This window comes from Dufourea novaeangliae, unplaced genomic scaffold (assembly GCF_001272555.1).
Source record: "Dufourea novaeangliae isolate 0120121106 unplaced genomic scaffold, ASM127255v1 scaffold6, whole genome shotgun sequence".
NCBI classification, from domain to species: Eukaryota; Metazoa; Arthropoda; class Insecta; order Hymenoptera; family Halictidae; genus Dufourea; species Dufourea novaeangliae.
Window position 1 is genome coordinate 994,851 of NW_015373900.1, and position 20,511 is coordinate 1,015,361.

The 20,511-nt window shown below is 44.5% G+C and overlaps 1 protein-coding gene across 1 annotated transcript; it reads left to right on the plus strand.

The window, feature by feature from the left end:
- Positions 1-743: 743 nt before the first annotated feature.
- On the plus strand, positions 744-4,780 carry LOC107193472 (cryptochrome-1). Its single transcript, XM_015582918.1, has 9 exons — positions 744-955; positions 1,038-1,289; positions 1,589-1,773; positions 2,198-2,427; positions 2,822-2,989; positions 3,118-3,258; positions 3,472-3,623; positions 4,141-4,343; positions 4,697-4,780. The coding sequence occupies exons 1-9, from the start codon at positions 744-746 to the stop codon at positions 4,729-4,731; spliced, it is 1,578 nt and encodes a 525-aa protein (XP_015438404.1). The 3' UTR covers positions 4,732-4,780.
- The last annotated feature ends 15,731 nt before the right edge of the window (positions 4,781-20,511 follow it).

Below are 20,511 nucleotides of genomic sequence, written 5' to 3' on the forward strand. Positions count from 1 at the left end.
ATTCAATATTTCTTTTTTTATTGTAAATCCCCACATATTTTCGTTGTTTATCGATTTAGTGACATCGAAGTGTTTTAGACAATTCCGTCTGGTCTCCGACAAGAGCCTACGGAAGAAGTAAACTTTTTCTCAGTTGTGATGGAAAATTTTCTCGGGAAAACTTAAAGAAAACCGCATGTTCGCTGCAGATACATACGTGCGCGCTCGCGATATACATTCACGACAGATTATCCTCCAGAGACACTGTTCTTTTTTTTCCTTTTTTCCATAAACAGCGCAAAGATTCAATCGAGGGAACAGTAAATCGATCGAGCTCGGTCCCGACCTTGATGACCTAAAAAACGTCGCCTCTCCGTACACCAGAATCGATTCGTCAGGATGACGGTGCTCGGAGGCTGAGGGTACTGTTCGGCTAGGGTTTCGAGTGAACTGCACGACGCGTACCTACGTCGCATCGAATCGTCGTCTCCCGAGGGAACAAGAAAAGAAGAGTCGGAAAGAAAAACGCGGAGCAGAGGAATAGAAAGGGGGGAGTCATCGATTCCCATCTTCCTAAAAAATGCGCGTATTCCTAATTGAACAGGGATCGTGATTGCATCGCGATATAAGTTCGTGGCTTGAGAAGAAAGCAAAGGACAGTTCGAAAAGTGTAAAGGACGCTTTTGATCCGCCAAGAAGAAGAAGAAGGAACGGTGACGAGAACACGGGTGACGGTGGAGTAGGGGGAGGGGGAGAGGGGAAAGATGACGGGCAGTCGTAATAGGGAAATAAACTCGGAAGTAGGGGTTCGCGGGGACGGCGAGAAGCACACGGTTCATTGGTTTCGTAAAGGCCTGAGACTGCACGATAATCCATCGTTGAGGGAGGGTCTTGCCGGGGCATCCACGTTCCGGTGCGTCTTCGTTTTGGATCCATGGTTCGCTGGGAGCACCAACGTTGGCATCAATAAATGGAGGTGAGAGGTGGTAATATTCTTGTGGTATAGGTAGTGTGTATAATAGGTATTTTTGTGAAACAGTTGTTGACATGTTCGATAGATTTTTGCTGCAATGCTTGGAAGACCTCGACTGTTCCCTCAGGAAACTGAATTCCAGGCTGTTTGTGATACGTGGACAACCGGCGGACGCTTTGCCGAAACTCTTCAAAGAATGGGGCACTACGAATCTGACCTTCGAGGAGGATCCAGAACCGTTCGGACGCGTACGGGATCATAATATTTCGGCGCTCTGTAAGGAGCTTGGTATTTCGGTGGTCCAAAAGGTCTCTCACACTCTGTACAAGTTGGACGAGTGAGTTTGTGTATATGTATAGATACCGTTGTAGATTCGACTTGATCAGTTTAGCTCCCGAGGTTCGCTTCTCGTCGATGTTTGCGAGCAGTTGCGTTGAAACGCTGGGCTGATGGAAACATCGATGCTCGAGGGTTAGAAAACCAATTACGGTCTGTCCTGAATGTGTTTAATAACCCTAGTTATTCGGCGCTGTTATCTACATTCGAAGCGTACACGTCTCGTTGCGAGAGAAATAGGATTAACGTTGACGATCGATCATGATCCCGACGCGACAGCTTGATCGGACCGTGTTTCAGGATCATCGAGAAAAACGGAGGGAAGCCGCCGTTGACGTATCATCAATTCCAAAATGTCGTCGCCAGCATGGACTCGCCGGAACCGTCGGTGCCGACTGTGACTTCCGTCTGTGTCGGTTCCGCGTACACTCCTTTGAAGGAGGATCACGACGACCATTACGGCGTCCCGACGCTCGAGGAGCTTGGTAAATTACTGTTCCTGCGAGTTACTCTTTACATTCGGCCGCTTGCGTAGAGAGCGTAGGTAGAGCGGCCGAAGCGAAGAAGACAGAACGGATGTTCTCATGGGCGTAGTTAGGGGCGGGGGGGGGAGTCAGGACCTTCCCGTTGGACAGAAAAAAGTGGGTTCTGTACTACTTTGGAAGAAAAAAAAATGGATTTTGCCTCCCCCCCTCTAGAAGAAAAAAAATCGGATTTGGCCTATCCCCTAGGATAAAAAAATTGAATTTTGTCTCCCCACCCCTTCGAAGAAAAAATTGGATTTTACACCCGCCCACCTCTTTCGGAGGAAAAAAATTACATTGCCCCCTCTGACTGATAACCTGACTACGCCCATGGACGTTTTATTGTAAGCGACGAAAAACAGTAAATTATTCGAATGGTTGACAGGCTTCGACACGGAAGGGCTTCGACCACCTGTGTGGGTGGGTGGTGAAAGCGAAGCGTTGGCACGGTTGGGTCGGCACCTCGAGAGGAAGGCTTGGGTGGCCAGTTTCGGCAGGCCGAAAATGACCCCGCAGTCCTTGTTGCCCAGTCAAACGGGTCTATCGCCGTACTTACGATTCGGATGCCTGAGTACCAGGCTATTTTATTATCAGCTCACCGATCTCTACAAAAAGGTAGAATGCATAATAATTGCTCAACGTCAGGCACGGGGATTAAGACATTTTGAGGTCCTCGATTCCTCGATTCTACCAATTCGAGGGCCCCCTTCGTTGAAAAAAGGAGGAGGGGGTACGCTGTACGCCATTCTATTAGTAACTTTTATTTTACCAATTATTTTGTGACGAAAATAGAAGGTTCAGAACGGGGCCCTTGGATAGTGGGCCCCGGGACTGCAACCCCCCTAGATCTCCCCTTGATCCGGCACTGCATGTTATGTATCCCGAAAGAACCTTTTACAATTACCGGTGCCCGAAACACTCAGTCCTGTCACTTGTGTGCCAGGTCTGGGTGTTATCTATGTATGGGACTTCGGTATACATATATGTAACAGCGTTCGACGCGTTACAGATCAAGAAAGCCGTGCCGCCGCTCTCGTTGCACGGTCAGCTTCTGTGGCGCGAATTCTTTTACTGCGCCGCTACCAAAAATCCGAATTTCGATCGGATGCAGGGTAACCCGATTTGCGTGCAAATACCTTGGGACAAGAACGTCGAGGCGCTCGCCAAGTGGGCAAACGTGAGTGAATCGTCGAAACTATACAGGGTGTAAGAAAAGTGTTGCAGGTCCCTGAACTGGGTCACTCGTAAGGCAATTTGGAAGAACTTTTTCCTTAGCGAAAATGTTATCCGAGGCTTTGTTAACAGGGCCAAACTGGATTCCCGTGGATCGACGCGATCATGACCCAGTTGAGAGAAGAAGGCTGGATCCATCACTTGGCTAGGCACGCTGTCGCTTGTTTCTTAACCAGAGGCGACCTTTGGATCTCCTGGGAAGAAGGAATGAAGGTAAAATGTCGCCTTGCCATTACGTTGGCATTTCAATCAACGCTTTTAACAACAATCCTACCGACCGACGGACGTGTTCATGGCCTCCCTTTTTTCTTGTTCTCGTCGTCGATCGCTACAAATTACTTCTACCATCGATGAACGTTGAACACACCGCGAAATAAATATATCATTTTCACTGGTGACGGGAATATGCGATTCACGTTTCTTAAGGTGTTCGACGAGCTCCTGTTAGATGCAGACTGGTCGGTAAATGCAGGAATGTGGATGTGGTTGTCCTGTAGCTCCTTCTTCCAGCAGTTCTTCCACTGTTATTGTCCCGTGAGATTCGGCAGGAAGGCCGATCCGAATGGAGATTACATCAGGTAAACCAGCTAATCTATACAGGGTGCGGCTGAATAACATGTACAAGCGGGTACGAGGCGATTCCTTATTAAAAAATAAAAACAAAATATGGAATAAATTTTTGTCATTTAAGGTTTAGCTTTCGAAAAAATCGACTTTGAAAATTACTCTGAAACACGTGTATTCACTGTAATAGTAAGTAGAAACGGAATGCAATGAACAGACGCGCTAGCCCAGTCCTATTCAATTACTCCTGTATCTAACAGATTTTCAAAGTCGATTTTCTCGAAAACTAAACATTAAATGACAAAATTTTATTCCATAGTTTGTTCTTATTTTTTCACAAGAACTCGCCTGGTACCCGCTTGTACATGTTAGTCGGCCGCACTCTGTGGTCGAGTTTCACTGCGTTTTGCCGCGAAATTCGTAACAGTTTTTTCTGTTTCGCAAACGATTCGCGAACATTCGTGGTGCTCCACACTCGATAAAAACGGACGATTTTTCTCGGAACAACCTTGCATCCGGCTGCAATACCAGACGGTACTTGCCGGTTTTAAAAAGCTTCCCCACGAGATACATCCACGAACCGTGGAACGCCCCGCTCAGCGTGCAGCGAACCGCCAAATGCATCATCGGGCAAGATTACTCGTTGCCGATGGTCAATCACAGCAAGAGCTCGAGGATCAACATCGAAAGGATGAAGCAGGTGTATCAGCAGTTGAATAAATATCGTGGGAACGGTGAGCATGCGATCACGATACCGTTTTCGGGAAAGGAAACCGGTCGTCGCACAAGTATAACGATCCTCGTACAAAATTTAAAAACAAAACTTTGCTTAATTAATCCCAAAGTGTCACCATACACAAATGTTTCATTGGTATGGAATAATTATAAGAGTTCATTTAAAAACATGGTGACATTATTAGAAATTGCGGCTAGTGTATTAGGGGTTTTAGGTCGTAAATTGATTAGTTTAGAAGCTATGAATATTGTACTAAACGCCCATATACATATATTCGTCACACTGTGCTTCGTATTTATGTCGAACTCGACATGGTTCTCGCGAGAGTATCCTCTTATATTACTGTTACAGGAGCTTCTCTTAAAGGAGAGACCGTTGGTGAGTAATATTTCTGTTCCTTAAAACATCTTTCACGGTCTCGCGAATCTATGTAAACGCCCCACATTTTACAAGGCCTATTGAACACGTTACCACCGCCACCGCCATCATCGGTGGAGAACGAAGACGAGAAGAAAAAGAAGCAACCATCGACGCCACTGGAGAATCAGTCAAATATGGAGACTCTCGGTTCGACGATGCAGCAACAGCATCAATAACGGGGACATCTGCGGGAACGTGTTTTCCTTTTATTTATAATTGTATAATTTATTCGTGTAGGATCTCTATCCGAGGTCATTTCCATTGCCACTCGGCCAAATCGTCTCTCTTATAGTCGTAATCACGACTTTTTCGACACGCTTGAGCGTTGAATTTATCGTTAAGAAGACTCCACGGGAGATTATGTCGCTGTAACGATTGGTGATGTTCCCATATGATGTTTGCATATGACGACTTGAAGACGCCCATTTTATGGCTATTTTAGGTCTAAGGCGCTTTTAAGGCGTCATTGGGCATCATGTGCTATCTGGGAGTACGGATATACATACGTCTCAGACCGCGTTGTGCCGCGGCAAGAAATACAGACTCCTCTCGATTATTGTTCCGAACTCGGGTCTGCACTGGGACAGTAATCGTATAGGGAGAAATGCTCCTAACCCTCGTAAATTCGTTTTTTAAAAGTTGCGCTTGACAGGTTCCACGTGCTCCTCCCCGGTGGTGGGGATAACGCCTGGACAATAATCGTGTAGGAACAAACCAGACGATAATCAAGAGGAGTCTGTACAACGTTTATTTTTGGATGAAACGAGTAGCGATGACGCTCAGTTCATATACTTATCGGTGTACATAAAACACATGCGTCGTAAATAGAATTTTTATGTGAACTCGTCCGACGATTCTTTCCAATGGGTTTCCGTGTTTCTTCCAATCCCACGGTCCGTGCTCTACCGTAGGGCCCTGTCTTCTTTGCCTATAGGTTCCCAAAATGGAGGGGCATTCTGGTTATTTTATTTTAAATCTAACTCTTTAAGATTCAAAGATTATACAGACGACTATACTTGGAAAATTTGATAATAGAGATAGTTTACCGGAAGGAGGCTGAACAGAAAAAACCTTTAAAAGGGGGCGGTAAGTCGAAAAAGTTTGGGCAGCTATGGTCTACACCTACAGTGGCCTCTAACGATATTTATTATTTTTGAGTTTTGAAGCATTTCACTAACAATATCTATCTTTAAAAGCAAACTGTGCCGAATAATTATGGAACATACCAAGTTTACAACAAAGATATAAATATTTAGATTGCGGGGGCGACTTTTGGCCACCCCCTAAATCGATTCGCCACCATTGGGACCCTGGTAAGAGTCCACTGTATTTATTTAGAGTACGATACATTATTCACTTACCTTGACAAATAGAGATTCCGGAAAATTTATTTTCCCCAATTGGTTCTCTTCGTTACTAGATCGGAGTTGGAAAAAACGCCAACGCCGTGGCAACGCGACGACACCGGCACCGTGCGTTGCGAATAAAACGTCACGTCACTCGGTGGTGTTTTTATTTTTTCATGTCAACAAATGATATATTTTTAGTGCCTATAGTACTTATAGTTTTACAGTACATTTCTCATTAGATTTAAACAATTACAAATGAACATTCTCCAACACTCAAAGACGGAACCCTAATAATCTCTGCTCGTTTGCAAGCTACTCTTTCTCACTTCCTCGTTTTTTTTTCTTTTTTCTTATGTTCACTCCTTCTCTCGCGCTGGCACGCACACGCACACGCTCACGCATACAACGCACGCTTAATTTCCTCTCGCCGCGCATTCGTTCGTTCCAATGGCTTCGTTTCCATTTGTCCCGATCCGACGTTCGCGGTAGCGCGCGCGCGCGCGCTCACTCTTAACCTAAAGGTTTTTTCTGTTATTTTTCTTTTTATTAACGTATTATTTTCTTCTCTCGCGTCTCGTGTGTATGTGTGTATGCGCGTGTGTGGTTTGTGTGTTTCGTTTCTCTTCTTGCTGACGCAAAGATGAAAAAAAGTTCGCGAGCATCGGGCGGTCGCGGGTGACGTATCTCCGAAATGCGTAACGGTATATTGCTCGACAATTATTTGGACATATTTCTTACGACGCCATTCTATTGGCAGTAAAATGAAAAAGGTTTGACGAGGTCCGGTCGCTGGGCACCGTTCTACGAAAATGGTGACGTTGCACGTTCGAGCCAACTTTTCTCGATGTATCTATCTATAGTCAAATCGGAGGAAGGGAGGGAATATACACGAAATAAACTCGGAAATATACTCGAAACATCAATTTACGGAACTGTTCCGTGTTCCGTTCGGTGAATTATATACATATATATATACACAGTAGGGTGGTGCTAAAAATTCAACTTTTGCAATATTGCTTGGGCACCTTTCATAATATTTTAGAGGGACCTGCTTATTAATATTTTCAACGAAGAATCCATACACTAACTCGGATTTATAGAGTATTTGTAACAGTGTTTGTTGCTGTTAGTCAAGCAATTCCGACAGAAATATCCTTACATTAAGAAATCGTGAGCTGTAATAACATTCCAGTGTTAAATAAACGCGTTAAAAGATTATAATATGTCGAAAAGAACAATGCCTTCTTTTAACCGCTCCTCTTACTTAACTGAAAAGTATAAAAATACCACCGTATTATTACAAAAAAAATAGACGTAATAATTCTAAACGTACCCTTGCTCATAAGGGTGAACATATTGACAGGGGTGGTTCGTGGAACAATACAAAAAAAAATTGTTTTTAATTAAACAAGCACCACCCTAATACACAGCTATATGTATTTCGCTTTGCGAATCAATGTATACGTATATACCGTGAATACCAGAGTTTCCGCGCAAACGGTCCCCGGAGGATCGTAAACGTGGTTCATAAATTGACGTGCACCACGGATTCTTCGTTTTCAAGAAAACGACAAATGAAAGACGGGAGCGATTCTGCGTCACGATTTTTCTTTCATTGAATCGTATCCAAAAGTCGCGAGTGGGAAAGGAAAGGAAGAGTGACGGAAAACACAAAAATTTCTCCGAATGTGAACCACTGAGTTGATTTCAAATGAAAACGGTATCGAATGTTTCAGAGAAAAGGAGCTGGTACGTACGATTCGAAGTCGATTGGTCTATCCGTTCGTCATTCCAACTGGTCCTCGACGAGAGCTTTAATTTTCCGGTGAATCCCATTCAATTCGAACTCGGGGGAAAAACCACATTCTTCGAATCCGATTCCTCTTTTCTCGCAGTCCCAGTTTCGTTTTCTTACGAAGGAATCAAGGTATTCCGTTTGAAAACGACCACACACACACAATCAACTTGAACGGAACTCGCGCGTTTTAACGATCGAAAATGTCGTTTCCTTGAATTTCGCGATCGGCCATGGTAACGGAAGCGTGATCGACGTTGGAGTTCGACACGTGTTCGATCACGTGCACGCCTGAACCACGCGTCCGTGGCGTATCGAGTCTGTAGCTCGTCTAGGAAACGACAGAACCTCGAATCGGATCGATAACCTAATTAATTAACTACTAGTCAACTCTGGTTCAGGGTGGGGAGGGTGGTTAGTTGGTGCTGTACTAGTCGATTAATGCGGGCCCGCGATACCAAGACGACGTACCTCGTAGGAATGCATTTGGAAAACACATGGGCCGGGTCGGGGATGCGAGAATCGATCGAATCGCTGACAGCCAAGTCGCTTGAACTAACCTCGACAAAGTCGAACGTCAGGCGACGAGCACGTACTAGTGATGGGCGATATAGTATCAATATATAGAATTATCGATACTTCTGAATCCAAATATCGATATTTTGTATCGAAACTTGACTCAGGAATATCGGAGCTTCGAAACAACTGTACAAAACTGTTCTTATTCATTCGAGTGTACTAGATTTTCCCACGTTGAGATAAGTCTATATATCAGGTAGCGATAATGGCAAATAACAATTGACGCCATACTGATGGCATCGACAATCGACACCATTTTATAGCCATTTATTTAAGCCTTTCTTTTCAGTACAGATTACAGATGAGTTAAAAGTATTGACAATCAATACCGACGATATCAATACTTCGCATCCGATATTTTCACCATCGATATGTATCGACACGAAATATCGATACAATTGACATGTATCGTCCATCACTACCCCACGTACGTTCTCCATATCGAAAGCGACCTGGGCACGTGCAAGACCACGCGAACGTCATTTAATTGGCCAATTAATTACACCAGTTTCACCTGCCCCTCGTCCAAGCAACATTGGCTATCCGACTCGGTGCGGTTTCGATCGTTAAACGCGAGAAATACGGCCCGGTTGGTGAAGACGTCGTTCGTCTTGGCGAAGAATTCGACAGAGCCGATTGAACGAGACGATCGATGGACGAAGGAAAGTTGGCTCGAACTGGGAACCATGGAGAAAGATAAGTGGTCCATGGTTGTTTTCAAATTAACACGATTCTTCGAATAGGACGGAAAGAGAAGGAACAAGACGGAAAGGAAGCGAGGTTAAAGTTTTTTCCCGCGATTCCGTCGCGTCGCGTCGACTCGAATCGAATCGATTTCGAAACGAATCGAATCGAATCGAGTCGGTTTGGGGTACGCGTCGTTCGTCGTTCTGTTCTTTGTTGCCGCGCCGGATTTCGGAGAAACGCGAGTGTGCTCGATCGGAATGCACGCACGCTCGTTCGATCACGGATTTCGACACCTACGAGAGAAATTTCGAATTTTCGCGGCTATGGTTTCCCCGTATGTTTGTCGCGTCTCTGTTTCGTTTCGTTCGCGAAAACCTTGGAAATCGTAAAGCCTCGCGGCAGATGACAACGAGAAAGATTCGTTCTGCCGTGGCTAACCTCTCGCAACCGACACCGAGATCCTAACCTCTCTGTTCCGTTTGCTTTCCATGAAAATTGTTTTCGTTCGTCATGGCCGAGCTTCGACGCGAATCACCGTTGAACGTACACGCGTAACCGAACGAGATTACGGACACGATTACCTTCATAATTACATTGTACTCGATTTGTCGGTACAATTAGTGCGGTTCACTAATCTATACTATTAACTATGTTCACAATGATCGCTACAATTTACTCATAGTTCATAGTATAAATGTCGACAGCTTACGGTATACGTACGCTACGCTAACATCGGATTCAAAGTCGTAGTTTCAAGTGGTGTGTATGCTTGTTAAAATGTTGTACGTGTTATATGTGTGTGTGTGTGTGTGTTTGTGGTGGTGTGTGTCTCGACGTGCGATCGAAGATGTTCGAACTGTCGATTGACACGCGTCGTTAAGCTTCATAGGTTTCGTTCGGATGGCGAAGGATCGGTGTTCTTCATCCTTCTCCCTTTTCACTTTCAAACTTTTCTCTTCGATTTCACGCGATAGTTTTCGTAAGGCAAAAGCAGAAAACAAAGGTCGAGGGGAAAGATGAAAAATTGTTTCGCGGGCACCGATACTCCCCGACACAGCGACGCGTTCTATTTCTCTTCGCTTCCTTCCCACGTTTTTTGTACGCCTTCCGTTTTTCTTTCTCTCCTCGGTTAGCTTTGTTTCTGTTGTTTTTTTTTTTGTTGTTTTTGTTTGTTTTTTTGTTTCTTCGTTTCCCCTTGGGAACGCACGATCGATTCCCCCCACCCCCTTCCCGTTTTGTCCCCACCTTCGTGCGTCGTGGTTTACTGGTTTCTTCTTCGTTTTTGCGACAAGCGACGACGTTTAAATAATCCTACGTAAAGTTCCTACGCGCGGTTTAACGCGCCTACGTAATTGCGGGCACGAAGAGTTTTAAGTTATTATGGTATGTTACGTTACGCGCTTAAATATCGTACAACGGCTAAGTAGTTTTACAATACGTCAACATCTTTGTCCTCCTGATTTCAACTAAGTACCGTTATCTCTCTTTTTTCTTTCTTTTTTTTTCGTTTAACAACAACAGACTTACTTAACTCTAATTATGTTTCTGGTTTGTTACTTTCTAAGGCCTTGTTTCTAGCACGGATCCTGCTGTCGCTAAGGCAGTGGCTCTTTTAACACACACACACACACACACACACACACACACACGCTCTTTCATCCCCTTTCACCCCCTTCCTCTCACTCTCGATCGTTCTTTCGCACCAAATATGCATATCAATCACACCCACGCACGTACGTATCCAATCTCTGTTTTGTATTTTATTTTCCATTCGGAGAATCGCGACAGACTTCCGGTTGATTTGGAACTGATTCCCGATAGATCGAAGAGCTCGATGAATTTCAGAGGTAGAATCGATGCGGAATGTACGACCTGGAAAATTGTACGGCAGAATATGACGAAGCTGCATCGAAATGCGCTAAAAAGTAGAAAATAATGTCGGTTTTCATAATTTGTACAGAAATGCAACAACGGTTAAGAAGACTTATTTTCCCTTGTTAAATAGCGTATTGAATCATTGCAACATTTTCGGAGGCGGTGCAAAATTAAAGATACAACAATATATATTGAAAAAAAAATATAAACATATTGCATTTTAAATTTTCGTCATCCCCGAAAAGGTTGTAATGAAGAAATGTTGAATGAGAAAAATATTGTCGCTGGGACTTGTCGCCGTGTCGTTCGAAAGTTTTTTAGACTGCGGATTTTCATGTAGAATGACATTTTCTAAAGTATTTTTTGACGACAACAGCAACGGTAGGAATTTATTTCTTCTCTTAAATATATTATTGGGTTCAGAATAAAGTAGAAAACATATTCCATCTGACGAACGTTTTTTCTCTTTGGTATTAGACAAAGCCATATTGGCTATGAATGCATAAAATCCGCAGTCTAGTAATTACGGTGGGGATGTGGACGCAAGTAAATTCTATCGGTCATAAAGTCAACGATGACCTTTCGAAGTAGTCACGGCATCGTTGCTGCAATACCTCGACGTGATTCCCTCCCCGATGTGATTCCCCGCCGTAGAGGAACGATCGATTTTATTGAAAACTCGCCAGAGGACTGAATGAAATGTCTAACCGTTAGCAACGATGTCGCATCTACATCGACTACGTTGGCGACGGTGGCCTGTTTTATGCGGACTCTCCACGTTGGAAGACTTGTGAGATCAATACGTAGTCTAGTCCTCTCCTCTCTCTTTCGTTTTCTCCCTCTCCCTCCCTCTCTGTCCAACTATCTATCTATCTACTCGTCTTTCCATCGTGCGTCCACACATACACATTTTCTTTCTTACCACCCCCTCCCCTTTCTGTCTCTTCTGTGCACCACGCTGGCAGGATTGTCTTTCTTGCACACACACACACACACACATACACTCTTTTACCCTTCTGTACGTGGCTGACTCGGCCGAAACACAAGCGCAACGCTTGAAACTAGCCTCCTCGAAAGTTCCCCTTTGGCCGACAGCCTGCTGCCGTCCGTTTATTTTTCCTTTCCCTTCTTATTCAACTCCACCGACGACTCTGCTTTCACTTCGAGCACAAATGCCCACCCTTCCTGGACCTCTCCCCACGAAACTTAGGCGCGTCAGCGTTATTACTTTAACGGACGTCGAACAGTCTCGCGGGCTCGGTTGTCTTGCGGTTCTTGAATTCTGATATAACTTGACTCGAGATAGAAAGAAAGGGGGATAGACCACCGGAATAGGGTTAGCTGAAAATTCGAAAACAGCCTAGGGACACTCTACTGCCAGCGAAGGGGGGGTCTAGGGGGTCCCGTTCTGTACCCTCCATTTCGTTACGATTGGACTGCGGATTTTTATGCAAAATAACATTTTCTGAAGTAATTTATAAAGACAGAAGCAAATGTAGATATTTATTTTTCCTCCTACGTATCTTATTGGGTTCAAGCTAAAATAGAGAAATCATTGGATCCGATGAATGTTTTGTTGTTTATTATATTTCACAAAGCCCTATGAGCTGTAAATGCATAAAATCCGCAGTCTGGTTATAATTAAACGTTATTTAATTTTATTATATAGCGGTGGGAGAAAAATGGTGTTGGCGGAATTAATTTTCGCGCGACAATGGCAAAAAAAAGTGGGCAGATCAAAGGAGAACGGAACGGTCCGAAACGGCGTGTAATTATTTGCCTCTGTGCGGCAGGAATATAATATCCGTGCGACGAGAGCCTTGCAAACCTTCCCTAGAAGTGGGGGGAGGGGGTAGAAATGAATTTTCGACGAAACGTCGACGGATTCGAGGACAACGTAGCGTATCGTTGGAACTTGGTTCTCGTTGAACGTCAACGACGGGGGATCCCGGAAACTTTCTCCAACGTGAAATCGATAGGTACTGTTTCTTTTTCCGCGGGAACGGTCCCATCGTCGTTACCCGTCGCGATATCGCGAAGGGGCGTGACGAGCGTTATTGATTCGCGATTGAGAATTCCGCGCGAGAGGAGCCGGCTGGAAAAGCGCGTTATCGATTAGGCGCTTTCGAACGGATGAATTGCGACAAAAACGAGAGGGTGACGCGGGAATAAGGAACGACAAACGAAGAGGGGGAGAAGGAGTGTGTGTGTGTGTGTTGTGAAAGAGGCGACGAAGAGATCGACGTCGAATGATCGCGATGGGAACCCTAAAAGAAAGGAGCCTATCGTGGTACTGCACGCTGTTTTCAGGATACTCGAGTGGAAACGTAAGAATGAATCGTATTCAACGCTTGCTCCGTGAATTCATCGATTTTTCTTCATTGACCATGGAAATATCACGCGTCTAATGAAGCTTGTGATCGTCGTGCATGTAACAGTCGTGGTTTTTCTGAACTTGTGCAGTATTTCAAATCGGCTGCGATGTATATACAGGGTATCCCGAAATAGTTTCGACTCCCGGAAGTGAGGGGTTCCTGGGATGATTTGAAACAATTTTTTCTTTAGCGAAAATGTTGTCCGAGGCTTTGTTAACGAGCTATTAAGAAAAAACCCCGGACCAATCAGAGTGCGAGTCTGACAGCCGAACTCGCGCTCTGATTGGTCGGGGTTTTTTCTTAATATCTCGTTAAGGAAGCCTCGGACAATATTTTCGTTAAGGAAAAAGTTGTTTCAAATCACCCGAAGAATCACTCATTTCAAGAATTTAAAATTATTTCGGGACACCCTGTATATAAATCCATATACTCCCGTATACATACCGCTGCTTCCATCGTATATTCATATATTTATAATAATTTACACGCGTTCTCCTGGATCGATTCAGATTGCCCATCCATTCCTTTCTCCTCGATCAATTCGTAATTCACGATAGTCTTCACTCTCCCACGCTTTCTCGCCCCCTCACGCTCATTCTCTCCTGACTTCTCCGTTTCCAGTTCTATCGATCCTCTTCTATATATAAATTAGTAACAATTACGCATTGAACAATGTATAACAAAACGTAATTAAACGCACACGCGCGGCACGACGCGGTTTCTCCCGTTTTCTCCGCGCGGGTCCACTCCGTTGAACTCTATATACAGTGGACTCTTACTGTATTGCCACTAAACATATTGCCCTCAAAATCCCTCAATCTGGCCACGCTGAACATAACCCCATATGTTCGGTTTTGCCGATCGGCAATATAGCGACGCACCTTAACGATTCATCGAAACCGTCGACTTCCAGTTCTCTGTTACGCGGCAATTATTCAGGTTATATCGGCTGTCGAACGAAAATAAACATTTCCACGATGGATCGCGACGATTTGGCCCGTGCTAATTTCAGTTTCGCGGAGCGAATCGAGTTTTGTGAATCCAAACGGGTCCCTACGGTTTTTATGCTTTCAACCTTTCACCTTTTCAAGCTACTTCTACCATTTTAGTTTCCGTTCCCCTCGTCCTCGTTCACGTTTTCCTTTCTACTTTTCTCTGTTCATTCGTCTGGTAAGTCGTTCCTCGTCGTCGGCATATATGTACGTATCGATTCGATTTTTTTTCCACCCCGTGTCTCGATCGAAAGAAATCGCTGGTTTTGCTTTCGCCGTTAGAACACGATCGTACCACGATTTCAATGGAAAATATCTGGACCCAAGTGTCATAGTGTATTAAGTCAACTTTAAAAAAAAAATTACATTTTATATGTTTCCCGTATCAAATTCTTCATTCTTTTTGATGGTAAAAATTATTTCGTTCTAAGTTGTTTAGTTTTTAATATAATAATATAAAAATAATATCAAAGTCCATTTGTCTGAAGTCCATCACATAGGGGATTTAATGCAATGTTCACCACTTCTACGTATCGAGATTCGTCTTAAATTCATTCAATAGTTCGGAGGTAGCAATTATTTTTACTAAAGTTCGAAAAGTTAATACACTCTGGCTCTGGGGACCAGATATAATATCACTCCGAATATTAGAGAATACATCGAGGTCTTCGATATTTTTTCCATTTTCACGGTTGTTACGAGAAATCGCGACTTTGCGTATTCCAAGCCACGCGAACCGTGTGGAGAGGAGTATCGGGAAAATGAACGTTTTATCCTTTTTACTTTGCTACTTTCGCCAGTATTTTTTGAACAACGATCAGCTTTCTACGATTTTATCTTCTTCTACTCGACGATTTCCATTCGTCTTCTTTTCTTACATGCTTCCACATACACACGCACACATTCCCCTCATCTTTCCATCATTCTTACTCTTTTTCTCTCTCTTCGTTCTTCTCACTCATTCGCTCACACTGTGTCTCTTTTTTTCGCATTTTCTTTTTTAGATCGCATCGTTACACGTCTATGTTAATATAATAGGTATTTATTTATTTATTTATTTATTTATTGTAATGTCTATACGAACACATATTATACCTCGATAATGTCGTGTTTATTTATTCTCGCATTATTTTGCCAAAAATTTCACCGTTTTTCCAGTATCACTTCGCCCTCGATCGTCTCCCTTTTTTTCTCGCGCTTTTTCTCTCACGACCAAAAGACTATGTACCTACAATTTCGTGTGTGTGTGTGTGTGTGTGTGTATGTATGTGAGTGTATTTTTTCTCTTAAATGTTGTCTCGTTAATCGTTAATGCATTATACGCGAGTAGGTGCTTGTATCTTGCGTGGATCGTCTTTATTACAGGCACTCTTCCTCTCTCTTTCTCGCCCCTTCTGCATGTCTCTTTCATTCTCCCTCTTTCTTCCCTCCACTGACACTTTCTTTCTCTATCTTTCCCTGTCGTTCTCGTCGTTTTTTCATTCAGACATTTCACGTGCACACGTCACATACGCTCCCATCATACGCAATATCGTACCTTTCAATGTCATCGGTGGTAATTAATATATCTCCGTGATGTGTGTGTGTGTTCTGTTCTCTGTATGTATGCGTGTGGTTATGTACGCGACGCACCGAATGTAGAATAATAGTTGTATCATAGATATTCTATGGTTTACGTTAACATTATTTTATCGTTTAACTTTACCGTTACTTCATGTTGTTAATCGTTATTATTTATTTCATTATTCATTTATATTATTATTCGTTAACTATTATTATTTACTCATTATTTTCTGCCATCGTTACCATCATCGTCATCCTTATCATCATCATCATGATCAATCTTCCACGTGATCATTATTATCATCACCATCGTTCTCCTCCTAATCATCATCATTTCCATCATAATCATCAACCTCATCATACCTTAATCTTCGACCCTCGTGATCATCCTTCCCGTCATCATAATTATAATCGTTAATAGTGTAATTTTATGAATTATTATTGTATTATTGTTATCATCATTATTCCCTAGAAAGGTATTCTCAACGATCTTCTCGTTCCGTGTGTGTCCGTGTTCGCGTCTCTGTAACCGAGCCGTTGACTCGTTTTCCTTCCCCATCCTCGGGGCGTGACAGTTCTGTCGTTTCTTGTCCAACTGTTCCCTCGCGTTTGCATCTCGATTGTAGTACGCAGCTGTCTATCGCGACCTCTGTCAGACCGATCTCCACGGTTTCTTAATTCGTTATCGTTTCTGCTCCCCCTCTCCCTCTAAACGGGTTTTGGAAAAGAAAGAAAAAAAAAGAAAACTTTCCTCTCCTGTTCGGGCTTCTTCGTCCGATCGTGCGACATCGGTGTCGTCACGGCGGTTATTCCAGTGTATTATTATATATCTCTTGTCTCGACCCTTCCACGAGGGCCGAGAGAATCAGTGAGGTGTGTGGTGTACCGAAAGTCCATCGACGGGAGCTTTCGTTAACCGTACAGACAACAATTACCCGACGTTTCCGTCACGAAGATCCTCACGCGATCGCCTATGGCGGATCCTTCCTCGTGGGCAACGCGTGGTGTCGCTGCGTCGCCGGGGAACGATACCCGAATCCATCGCCGACGATACTCAGCGGCCCGTCGCCATTTTGTTTTCGCCGTCTGGATCGATTGCTGGTCCGATGTCTGGTCCAACGGGGGCGTCGTCTCGTCACGTGGACAGGACGTACGTTCCCAGAAACGTTGTTGCCGTTCGATCTACAACGACGGTTCTTCCATCGTGACATCCAGTATCGGTACAACCATCGCCACCACCACCACCACCACAACCGACACTTGGCCGTGAACGTGCTGCTGCTGTAATGGTACGGCCAGTAACGGCACTGCATCGACTCGCAACAACAACCGTGATACCGATCCCGTAAAATTTTCGAAAGAATCGTATCTTTCTCGCTGCGAATCGACGCGGGACCGTGTCCCGTTGACCGACACGTCACGTCGAATCGACGTGAACAGAAACAAGAACAAGAACAACAACATTTCCCGGCCGTCGGTCGAGATTGGTACTTCCATCGAACACGATTGCCCGCCGATAATCTCCTCCATCTCCACCACCACCACCACCAGCAGCACCACCAACAACCTCGGCACCGACGTTCGACCATCACCCACTTTTCGAGCATCCACTTCGCACCATGACGCACGCCGACGTAGCTGATTCGGCTGGCGGAGCAACAACGGTGTAGCCAGCCGACAAGGTCATCGAGCTGGCCCGTTTTTTCGGGCTTCGTACCGTCAGCGTCTCCACCGCTGCCACCACTACTGCCACCACTACTGCCGCCGCGATCGGCACAGCCGTTGTCGTCGTCGCCGGTTAGTACCGTGACTAATCGGAGAAAAATCCTGGGGATCCAGATAGCTGGGATCGTTTGAACGTTACCGAGGAAGCTAGCCAGAATCGAGCAGAACCAAATCGCTCGTGGAAAGCTCGAGGCTGACGGTCTGTCGGACGACGAGACGCTCGGTATCGAACCGATGCCACCGCTTCCGCATAACGAAGTACCCTGTTGTTGTTGTTGTTGTTGTTGTTGTTGCATCACGTTCGCCGAAGACGATGACACGGGGCTCCTCGACGAATCCTCGTCTTCTTCGCCGTCGATGCTGCTCTCCGTAGAATCCGGCTGCAGGTATTCCGCACCTGTCACGAACAACGGGATTAAAAGCGTGTTTGGTATTTAATCTACGCTTGAGGGAGACTAGTATACGCGAGAAAATGATAGAAACTCTAACATCGGAGCTATAATACTTTCTTGATGGCACATTTTATATAATCAGACTACTTAACACATGTAAAACTTTAAATCAAATTATCTCGAAAACCAAGGCCCGTTCTGAAGAAACCCACGAGAGTTTCATAACACTATATCTGTACTATAACTTCCACATAGTGCCGTTCTAAAGGCGATTTCCACAACCGTGCCTTTCCCTTTTCAGACGTATTTTTCTCGAACATGGGAAAACTGTTGTAATTTAGAAACAGGAAAGGGGAAGGGGCATCGTGCACGCTAACGAATCGGTATTGAAAGATCGCTGTCGGCTCTCTTCTCGACAGACCCGCGAGGACTAGTTCTTGATTGGAATTCTCGCGACGTGAGTCTCGGGAGATCGAGCTCGAAAACTCGCCCGGAGGATAAAGAAACCGTACCTGCGAATGCCGGTTGAATAGGATTAATCTCGCAGTGGGGCGCCGTTGGAAGATCGTGGCTTCTCCCGCGTTTCCGTGGCTCCCAATCCGTGCAATTCGCGCAGATACCCGATCCTGGTCTCTCCTCGGAACACACGCGGAAGCAACACTCGTCCCCCTCGCTGCCGTGCAACGCTCTCGCGGCTTGCTCTCCGGTCTCGGCGATGTTTGGATCTGAAATTCATTTCGTTTTCCAACGAGAGTTCATCCCTCTCTCTCTCTCTCTCTCTCTCTTTCACACGTGCGTGTGCTTAAGGCCCGTTTACACATGGTTATTCCACATTTGGAGCACAATTTCGGATTTTCAAATTTAGATATGTTGTAGTCTTTAGCGATATATATATACGTATTTCGAAGGATTTTTGAAAATTTGTTTAATTATTGATTTTACAGCTGTTTGAAGTTTAGGGTCAGCCTTTCTTTCAAGAAATCATAACTATTGAACTAACAAACTGATCAAAATGAGCTTTGTCGGTACTCACAGTGGAGACATAAGAGCACCGAATAAAAATTATTTCAAATATTTTTTAACCATTTATTTTGCATCTGTTTCAAATAAATGTCCAGAAAACAGTTTGGCAAAACATGCGGCATAGAAAGAATTTATTGAACGGTGTTATTTGAACATGTAAACGGGCCCTTAGGGGAACCTTTGCTCGTGCTGTTTTCACAATATTTTTCCCCCGTTCTTTCTTTCACCCCTATTCTAATCGAAATTCGAAACGGTCGACGGGGAAACGAATGGCACCGGACGGTCGAAAGCAGGTCCCGGTCCCCTCTCGACAGTTTCCCGTTTCGATCCCGTCAGACAGCGAGGCGCTTGAACGCGGAGAAATGTCGGCCCCCGTGCAGGCTGTTTTACAACGCCGAGTTCCGTGGTACCCGTGTCTCTAACGTTTCCGGAACAGGGAGAACGATGGTCGGTCGATGACCCCGTCCGCATAAATTTTCCACCCTTACACGCGCCACCGAACCGTCCAATATCTGTCCCTGGAAGTTGATATTCTGACGGAAACTTCGCGACGCACCAGTTCGCGTCGTTCTTTTGAGCCGGTAAACAAAAACCCACGACGGTTATTTCGATCTCGTAGCGAAGGATGATACTCTTTGCGTCTTTCTTCTCTGTAACTTTTTTGATGGGCAATCGAGAGGGTGCCAAAAATGTTTTTACCCTCCTTTGGTGGTACACGTTGGACACGAAACGAGACAAAACAACGGTACAGTAAATCTTCGATGAGTGTTCGAAGGCTCCTTAGCACTGAACATTAAATATTTTATAAACTAATAACTGTATGCGACTGAAACAGAAATCATTGGCTTCAGAATTCTAAGCTCTATTGCTGTGCTAAACATCATTAAGAAGTCAGCGTCAAGCGACATCTTCTTGTCAGTGCCGAGAAGCCTTCGAACACTCGTCGAGGATTTACTGTATATAAGGAAACAGTATAGTGCCTTGCCTAGTTATAGTGACTTTTATAACATTGAAATTTGAAAAATTTTTCCTTCATAAGATAGAATTATTCAAGAAAAAAATGTATATTTTATCTGCCTGTTTTGGTATACGTATACCTCTACGGCTCGAACAACAACTACTTGAAAAATTCGTTGGCCGACCCTGCGTGGTTGGCTTGCGGCCTAAACAATTTTTAGGGTATTTAGGACCAAAAACTCTGGCTGTTTTTACGATGTCACTATAGTTGGGGTAGGCACTATAAGGGATAGCGACCGATTAGGGAATTCATGATTTACCTCTGCAAAGAAAGGTGGGTTCACCAGCGTATTGCGTGGGGTACGCGGGGGCACGATCACCGGGAAGCAAGTAAGGACAGCGTTGCTCCACGGATTGGCAGAAGGACCGACAGG